We start from the raw sequence: 10,139 nt of genomic DNA on the forward strand, positions 1-10,139 counted from the left end.
TCTATAAGAGCTTTCCACACCTGGATTGTGCAACATTTGCCCATTATTCTTTTCAAAATTCTTTAAGCTCTATCAAATTTGTTGTTGATAATTTTCAGGTCTTGCCATAGATTAAAAAAAACAACAACAATTGAATCAATTTTAGAATAAGGTTGCAACGTAACATGTGGAAAAGGGGGTCTGAAACTTTCCGAATGCACTGTATATGGTTGATATTTACAGTTTTTATTTTCTGCCCAGCAAAAACACCATGTTCAACTATTCATTGTCTACAATTTAGACAACAATTAGTTGAATGAGGTATTAGTGAAAGGCTGTAACAAAAACGTGTAAACTCCTGTCATGTGTACAAAAAACCTGGGTTCGATCCCAGGCTGTGCCCGGGAGTCCAATAGGGCAGCACACAATTGGCCCAGCGTCACCCGGGTTAGGGAAGGGTTTGGCCGGGCGCTCTAGTGACTCCTTGTGGCGGGCCGGGCGCCTGCAGGCTGTCTTCGGGTGTCAGTTAAACAGTGTTTCCTCCAACACATTGGTGCAGCTGGCTTCAGGGTTAAGCAAGCGGGAAGCACCGATTGGCGTGAGCTGAATAGAGCTGAATATTGATCAAATTCACCTTGTCCGAGAGAGATTTACATGGTTATCAAAACATCACACCAGGGTAACGCTACACGAAACACAGCCCTTATTATAAATGTTATTGAAATCCCCAATGGGAAAAATGAATGATTGGAACCATTTCCCTGTTTGACCGCTAGGTTTTAGGGGTATAATGACACTGCCACCACAGATGGAACAATGAGCCAGATATTTCACCAGATCTTTCAACAGATCTATTAATGGCTTTTCCACTCACTTCCAAATATGGTTATGAGAGGAAGCCCAGTGGCCAGAAGTGGGAGAAGATGGAGCAATATGGATTTTCCAGCAAATTTCCTCATCTATTAAACATTTGATCTCCATACAGTTTTCTGTTTCCTGAACTAGAATCTGTAACAAACAGAGTGGATTGTGTTTTGTAGACTTTACTCTTTGCCAAAGTTTCCCCCCAAAATGCGTTGTTTAGAATTTAGTCATTGCACGAGCGCACTTCAGACTGGGCGTCCCCTGACGGAAATAGGCAAATAAGTGCTAGAACGCAACAATAGGATCTCACTAGCTTGTGCTTGGCTCTGCCTGCCTCCTTGCTTGTTCTGCCCACTATGACTCATTTGCCTCCATCAGAAACGACAGGCTCTGGTCTATCTTGGGTTAGTATATAGTATGGAAATATTGGTCTCCACTGTGGGGGTTAGTGGGTTGGGACCTTTTCTTTTATAACGTGTAATGGACTCCCACTCCAGTCCAATTGGTGGCGGTAATGCAACTTTTTGGTAGCCAACCGCCATTTAAAACCCAGACAAGTACGGATGTAAACATGACCAAGAACCATTTTGTCGTTAGGGTTTTTATTTAGACATTAACACGATGGAATTCAAAATATTACTAATTTAACTGCTCAGAATCACATACTTACGCAAGTTAGTATTTCATTCGCGTTGGAGACAGGACTTGGTTGATAAAAGCTGGCGTTACATGGATAACATCTAACGTTAGCAAACAATGGCCATGGTTTTTCACACTGAAATCGCCTCCATTATGGAGGTGCTAGCGAATGCAGCCGTGGCAGAAGTCTGTAAACTCGTAGACGACGACTATGCAGTGTTTCGTTTGGAAATAACTCAAAGCCAGAAAGAAAACAGGGCATTGCGGAGGAAACTACAGCTAGTGGAACTGAAGGTGGCACGGGAGCGCGCAGAGAGGACAACGCGAGAGCGCGCACTCTCCAAACGTCCCTGTAGTGTCAAGATGATCGACGGATACAGAGGAATGGAAAGAGGTACATTTTGCAGAAGGCCGAGGCAGCGGAGCCCCCTCTGCACATGTGTGACTAGATGTTAACCATAATTGGGTCTTGGTCAGTTTTTGGATAGTATGCAATAATTCCCCTGATTTACTTAGCTATCTTGCACAAAGACACGATCATATTCTAACCATATTCTTGATTTACTGCATTTACTAATTGAAAACAATATGATGAATGGAACATAATTAATCAATCTAGAAATAATATATCAAGAAGTTATGCAAAGTGTAACCTTACATCCTGGCCAATTCTAGACCCTGTCAAAAGTCAACATTGTACAATATAGCATTGGCAGTAACTAACTTAATCATGTCCCCCCCCCCCACCACCCCCCCCACCCTCAGGTGAAGGACATCTCACTGGAGGCCACAGGAGCTTTGTGAAGCCAGCGGGACACAATACATGGAGAGATGACCAACCAATCACTGTTGATGAGGGAGTGGAACCTCAACCCAGCACGTTATCGTGATAGAGGTTTGTGTAACAGTGCATCAAATGTGGCCAGTTTATTTCAGAAAGGCACCTCACCTTTTCACTTGCTTACATGTACATCCTCATTTATCTTCCATAGCAGAGCTTGTGAGACTTCCCTATGACATTGTTATCCAATTCTACACATGTACCGGTAATAACCTCCTCTCTTGTGTCAGGATGCAGATGCAGAGGCTGCAGGTCCTAGAGGATCGTCCCTGGTCAAGCAGGAGAGGACTGAAGAAGAGGACACACAACACAACATCATGGAGGTCAGTGGCACGCTGAACGCCATCCTAATGTCAGAGACTTTTACTGTAACACACAGGCTCTCTCTTGCGCACCGGATCTGTCCACGGATCAGACCCAGAGGGGCTGGGGAGACTGGGCTGTCCTCCTGCTCCCGGCTCAGAGTATCTACTGGTATTTCACCAGAGCCAAAGGGCTGTTAATTCCTGTGTAGATGGTGATGCGTTATACACTGGTGTTGATGATCTGTCTTGTTTTTACACTAAATAGATGGACCTGGCAACATATCCTTGGGTTTAAAGACAGACTGATCTGTCTAGAGGGGACTGGAACTAGTACAGTAGTAGTGTATGCTTTCAAGGGTGCCTAGATAAGAAAGGGGAGGGTCTGGTCATAGATGAAGTGACTGAGAAAGTGGAGGGCGACATTCCTTCCACATGGAATGCAGATAGCCACCTAGGAGATGGACACTCACAGGACAGAGACTTCTTAGACTACATGAAAAGCTTAGCTTTACATGGCCTTTTCGATCAGGTATTGAACTCAAAAGACAGGGCTAGAGCCCAGGTTCCGGGAGAGGAAGCCACATCGGGTGGTAGTAAAGATAAACGGTTCCTCTGCATGTTCTGTAACAAAGGCTTCAGCTGCTCCCAGAAGGTGGTTCCACCAGTAGTTCCACACGGGAGAAATCCTTCAGCTGTACCCAGTGTCACATGCACTTAGCCCAGGCTGGCAACCTGAAGAGGGTCCACAATAGAGAGATCCTACAGCTGCCCCCTGTGTGAGAAGAGGCTCTCCCACCAGCACCTTCTGAAGATGCACCTGAAGGTCCACATGGGGAAGAGGCCGTTTGCCTGTGGGAAGAGGTTCTTAGACCAAAATAGTTTCACTTTGTCATTATGGGGTATTGTGTGTAGATAGATGAGGAATAGTTTTTTAAAATGTAATCCATATTGGAATAAGGCTGTAACAAAATGTGAAAAATGTCAAGGGGTCTGAATACTTTCCAAAGGCGCTGTAGTGTATTAATGACACCTTGAGCTGTCCTAACCAGTTAAGAGTTACCAGCAGGTGCCTTGATAATAGAAAAATGCAATCAGTGGTTCCTGTGCCACATGCAATTGCATTGGAGTTGTTGAAAGAATGTTAATATTGATACATACATAAATGATCTAGACCTACATGCAACAATACATTTTGTTATTTTAAAATGATTTCACATGAGCCCTATTTCACATGATATGCCTAAATTCTTATAACCACATAGGCTAATAAAGAATCACATATTTTTTTATTTTATTATTTAAGTAACCTACATGTTATTTTAAGATATCCCTTTGGAGTGCAATATCATGTTAAAAAAATATAGCTAAATGGGAAATGCATTTTAAGTTGTGAAATTGAAGGCATCTAGGGCCTAGGTTCAATTTGATTGTGTTCGAGGAAAATTATAGATCTTTCAAACGTTTTATGCAACGCTTTCGGCAAGTGATTTTATGCCAACTGTGCCAAAGCGAGTTGTTAAACAGCAGTGACAGCAGAGTGTGTTGATATAACAGTATAATTATATAAATTCTGCTTCAACCATCAGCTTATGCATGCCAACATATTTGCCAAGAATTAAGAGTAGGGAAATAGATTTTATCAGACAAAAATGAGATCAAACGTTTTACCATTGCAACATGTGATGTACAGTCACATTCACCGTGGTTGTGTGAAGCTTGCACAGAGCCCATATCCACAAACCATCTCAGAAAAGGTCGAAGGAATTATTTTAAAACCTGTTTTCAGACCCAAAAAAAATCCCAGCTCAGAGTAGGTTTTTAGGATGATGTTCTTGACACTGCTCAGACAAAATCTGAGCCAGGATTAAAATTAACTCATAAAAGTTTCTCTGCTGGTAATCACGACAGTTGAAGTTACTGCAAAGGAAAGATGGTGATGGCGCTCATTAACATTGTTGCAAATGATAGTTTATACCCTGTCGCAATTTTTATTATTTTTTATTTTACCTTTATTTAACTAGGCAAGTCAGTTAAGAACAAATTCTTATTTTCAATGACGGCCTAGGAACAGTGGGTTAACTGCCTGTTCAGGGGCAGAACGACAGATTTGTACCTTGTCAGCACGGGGATTTGAACTTGCAACCTTTCGGTTACTAGTCCAACGCTCTAACCACTAGGCTACCCTGCCGCAATGAGGCATCGCCAGCTTTGAATGCTATAGCACGCTTCAGACTACAACGGTGAATGTAACTGTCCGTCAAATGTTGCAGTGGGAAACCGTTTTATAACTTTCACCTGATAAGATAACTTTGCCTTCTCTTAATTCTTTCCTTATGTTGGCATCCATAATCTTCTTCTTTTTTAAATTTTATTATTATTATTTTTTTTTTTTTTTTTTTTTTTTTACAAATTCTGATATTTTTTATAACGTGATAGGCATATTGTACTGAATCATACAGTATGGTTGTTAAAAGTAGAATTTGGACCTGACAGGTATGGCATATCAAGAAGCTGATTAAACCGCATGATCATTACACAGGTGCACCTTATTCTGGGGACAATATAAGGCCCTTCTCTAAATTGTGCAGCATTGTCAAACAACACAATGCCACAGAGAGTGTGCAATTGGCATGCTGACTACAGGAATGTCCACCAGAGCTGTTGCCAGAGAACTGAATGCTAATTTCACTACCATAAGCAGCCTCAAAAGTTGTTTTAGAGATTTTGGCAGTACGTTCAACCGGCATCACAATCACAGACCATGTGTCATGTGGGCAAGCTGTTTGCTGATGTCAACGTTGTGAACAGAGTGCCCCGTGGTGGTGGGGTTATGGCATGGGCAGGCATAAGCTATGGATAATTAACACAATTACATTTTGTCTACGGCAATTTGAATGCACAGAGATACCGCGACGTGATCCTGAGGCTTATTGCCGTACTGTTTTTCTGCCACCATCACCTCATGTTTCAGTATGATAATGCACAGCCCCATGTCACAAGGATCTGTACACAATTCCTGGAAGCTGGAAATGTCCATTTTTTTTTTCATGGCTTGCATCCTCACCAGACATGTCACCCACCCATTGAGCATGCTTGGGATGCTCAGGATCGACGTATACGACAGCATATTCCAGTTCCCGCCAAAGTCCAGCAACTTCGCACAGTTATTGAAGAGAAGTGGGACAACATTCCACAGGCCACACTCAACAGCCTGATCAACTCTATGTGAAGGAGATGTGTCGCGCTGCATGAGGCACATGGTCACACCAGATACTGACTGGCTTTCTGATCCACGGCCCTACCTTTTTTTTTAAAGGTATCTGTGACCAACCGAGGCATATCTGTATTCCCAGTCATGTGAAATCCATAGATTAGGGCCTAATACATTTATTTCAATTGACTGATGTCTTTATATGAACTGTAACTCAGTAAAAAAAAAAAAAAATGTTGCGTTTTTGTTCAGAGTAGATTATTTATGGGTTGATCATGTAGAAATATCAAAATATTCTATCAACTCCAAAGCAATTGCATGTGGTGCAGGAGCCACTGACTCTCTGCCTTTTCTTATAATCAAGAAACCTGCTGATAACTCTTAACTGGTTAGGACAATTCATGAGGGGTCCTAAATATCTGTCGACTAGAAGAGGCTTCATGCAGAGCTTTTATTTTTACCCATAAGAGTAGGAGTAAAATGTGTCTATTCTCAGCACAACCAATTTTCTAGTCTAAGATGCTTTGTGGATACAAACCCTAATCTTGATTAATGTTGTCTTAATAGTGGGACCATGACTTTGAATTAGCAAACCAATAGTGTCAAGTGATCAAAACAACTAGCATGATTGCATAGTATCAAATCAACTAACATTTGCATAGTACTCATAGCAATCCCTCATTGCCCAATCAGAAGATGCTCCATAGCAAGGTGCTCATATCAGATTTCTTGATCCAACATCCTCTCACTCTGTATCTCTTACAGTCAGTAGACATGGAGGATGGGAAGCCTGATCTGCTGCTGGTCAAAGAGGAGACGATAGAAGACGAACAAGAGGGCATTAACCTGTTGAGTGGACTAAAGATGGGGGAGCAAGGTAAGGAAGAAATACATATATGCACCTGTGATGCACCTGGCTATTATTAATTTATTTTCTTCATTCATAAAATGAAATCAATAAACCATATGTTTACATACAAAAACAATGTATGAACTTGACCAAGTAATTAAGTCAAACTCCCTATGTAGTTTTCTCTGCCATGTTTTTAAGATCTATTTTCTAAACTTTTCCTGAGGTGGTTGGCTGGAGGCTAACAGAGGAGACTGGGCTGCCATCTTGGATTCCCAGACCCAGACAAGTGCAGTCAATGGCCCGGGGGACGACATCACTGAGCAGGCCAGGACTAGAGGCGACAATGTGGAGGTCAGTGGATGGGACAGTGTCTTCAACACTGGGCTGGGGAACAACAGTGTTAACCACAACCAGAAACAGACTGTCGAACACAAAACAACAACCGAATTTAGTCTCCGTGACAACAGACTGGCTGAGACCAGGGCGAGTAGTAGATTTTGTCTGCGGGGACAGGGAGGTGTTGGTATGCAGCTGGAGAGAACAGACACTGACACTGCTAGCGATGCTCCGTCTTGCTCCTATAGTTGTGATTCAGAGAGACTGATGGCACCTCAGGTTAACCCCCTAACAGGTGCTGCCTTCAGCCTGCCTTCTATAGGATCTATCAACTGGAACATGGATCCTGAGACAACACAGACACTCCCTGGCCTTCATCCTCCTCACACTCTCCTTATGTTAAACCAGACCTCAGACAATGCCAGTGCCTCAACCTTAAATGGCTGCACAAGCCCATTGACAAATGACAGTATTAGAGATGGAATCAGTAAAGGTGGCAGCGCCAAAGAGAAGCGCTTTCCGTGTTCATTTTGTGGGAAAGCCTTCCGTTTGCCCAAACAGGTGGAGATCCACCAGAGGATGCACACAGGGGAGAAACCTTTCGGCTGCCACCTGTGCCGGGCCAGTTTTTCAGACTCGTCCAACCTGAAGAGGCACCAGAGAGTCCACACAGGGGAGAAACCCTACAGCTGCCCCCAGTGTGAGAAGAGGTTCTCCCGCCAGCACCATATGAAGATGCACCTGAAGGTCCATACAGGAGAGAGGCCGTTTGCCTGTACTCACTGTGGGAAGAGGTTCTCAGAGAGGAGCTACCTCAGGGTACACCAACAGAAAATGCACACGGCCCATGTATAGTAATATGTAATGTTGTACTACTACTTAGTACTAATTCTGTTGGTTTTGGATATAGTAGGGAAGTGGATGAGGTGAACTGAACTGAATAAATAATGAGTATGATGAGACATAGATCAGGGGTTAGCAACAGGATTTGGGGGATTTGTTTTTGGTTAAAAACAAAAAAAGACCAGGAATTCAGCTGAAAGTTTTCCCACAAATAAATAAATAAAAAGTATCTCAATGTTATCAAGGTATGAAATTCTTGTTCTTTTTCAATACAATCTCTTTGGGCTTAGTTGTGGTCATTTTGCAGCGTACAAATTATAATTATTTTCCATCCCCCTGACCATTCGCTCCGAGAAAGATTCAGCCCGCAGCTGAGTCTAGTTGCCTACCCCTGGAGTAGATGATATCGTCATGGTTGGGGTATTCTAAAATGCTTCATTGATGATTTGGACAACCTTGTCCTGTTGTTTTGATGCTGATGTTTTTATGAGGAAATGATAATGCCTTAATTCATGTTTACTTATACTGATCATGACAATGGGGTGAAACTCCAGGACAACAGTTGTGATTGTTTATTTTACTTTGTCCTGTCCTGTTTTTAGGTTATGTATTTTTGTTTACATGACAGCAATTTATTTTGTTTTAATTGAGCGCCATTTAGGTTAGGCTATTTGATCGGAGAAACCTGCATTATGTAAAAAGTGTCTGTCTCATTACATTGTCATACATTTTATCTCCAGCCTGTAGACTACAGAAAAGGCCACGCACGCTTTCTACCATATCATAGATCTGCTGCATGATTTATGTTAGATACATTTTTTTAGCCGAATGTTGGTTGAGCGCTGCAGAGATGCATCTTTCCAACAGCACCCTGGAGAGGTGCGCTGGGAATGTACAAGCAAAATATTTTACGCCCCTGCCTTTGATAAAGTGGGCACTGCTTATCAAAGGCATCACCACTCACCTAAAAAGCCCATATGCCACTGGTTGAGAGGAATTGTCATTGTTTTGTGGCAGAATTATGTGAGGTTTTATGTGTTGGTGTTGGAGGTGCGTCTTGGTCTGTTCAGCTCAGAAAATTCCGCCCTCATCAATCTCCCGCCATAGGCGGCCCCCTAATCCTGCCTAATGAGTGGGCAGGCCATGCCTATATCATAATCACATCAATAAATTGGTTATAACAAACTCTGAACACCGTAACACCAAAATGGATGCAGAGGACATGACAAATAAACTCAAAAGGAGGGAATATTTACAGGTTGCTCAGGAGGTAAAGGGAAAGTGGATTAAATGTGACTAGTTGTGGAAAATACTGGAGATCAAGAAAACAGAGGTAAGGAGCCAGCATTGCGTGCATATTATGTGCGGTAAAGTATAAGCTTACCAGAGTCTGTAACTTAAAAAAAAAAGTTTTATTACAGTAAAGACTAAAAACATTTTCATTCATTCGTGAATGCAATTTCCGAAATGGAATGGTTTATTGTTTAAGCTAATTATTCAAGGCTCACTTTATTTTACAATTGAAACACTTGAATGCATTTCAAATCATGAATGACTCGTATGCTGTGTGATGACATGAACGAGTGAAGGATTGACTGATACAGTAGCCTGTAGAAGTGTTGAAATGCAGTCCTAAGTAAGTTATGGTATTTAAGACTAAACAGGCCTACAGCTTGACGGTGGTTAAACAAGGCTGCTATGCTAATCCTACTAATGATAATGACATGACTTATTATTATTATAATAGTAATAATGAGATCAAGAAAAATGAGTGTTATTATAAAAAAATTACAATTTGGTACAGTGTAAACACTCAATTATAAATAATACCAGAGGCTGTTCTAACAAACAAAAAGTGTAAAGTCTTTATTACAGCAACGCAAAGATTAAAAACAGGCATCTCGTTGCGTAGCCTCACGGAATCAGTAGGCTATTAAACATTCATACCGAAAACAGAAGCAGGCTCTGTCTCATTTCTGTAGGTATATTGATGATTTTTAAAGCTAGGCACATTTAACAGTTAGGCTATTGATTATTGACCTAATTAAGTTTGGGTTTCCTCCTCACTTTCCTTAAGACAATAAGGCAAGGGCTGTTTTCTCATTTCCTCATTCTGCTGCTGCCTCCTGCATTGTTCTCAACACCAATATGCTGGTTAACTTTGCTATTATTCACATAGCAACATGGTCTAGGAAAAGAAGCCAATTCAACAGTGCACTGATGTGTTTCAGAACCATGGACAGCAACCGGTATCCAACAAAGGAGAAA

The 10,139-nt window shown here is 41.8% G+C and overlaps 1 protein-coding gene across 2 annotated transcripts; it reads left to right on the forward strand.

Moving 5' to 3' along the window:
* Window positions 1-1,372: 1,372 nt before the first annotated feature.
* Window positions 1,373-8,111, forward strand: LOC135561861 (gastrula zinc finger protein XlCGF49.1-like). Of its 2 annotated transcripts, XM_065003998.1 has the most exons (6): window positions 1,373-1,876; window positions 2,248-2,377; window positions 2,554-2,646; window positions 6,605-6,716; window positions 6,916-7,043; window positions 7,590-8,111. In XM_065003998.1, exons 3-6 carry the CDS (start codon window positions 2,641-2,643, stop codon window positions 7,881-7,883), a joined length of 540 nt encoding a protein of 179 aa, XP_064860070.1. In that variant the 5' UTR covers window positions 1,373-1,876; window positions 2,248-2,377; window positions 2,554-2,640; the 3' UTR covers window positions 7,884-8,111. The 2 variants fall into 2 exon arrangements, with proteins under 2 accessions (XP_064860070.1, XP_064860069.1); XM_065003997.1 differs by having other exon boundaries at window positions 6,916-8,111.
* Window positions 8,112-10,139: the final 2,028 nt, after the last annotated feature.

Source organism: Oncorhynchus nerka, linkage group LG18 (assembly GCF_034236695.1).
Source record: "Oncorhynchus nerka isolate Pitt River linkage group LG18, Oner_Uvic_2.0, whole genome shotgun sequence".
In the NCBI taxonomy this organism is placed as follows: Eukaryota; Metazoa; Chordata; class Actinopteri; order Salmoniformes; family Salmonidae; genus Oncorhynchus; species Oncorhynchus nerka.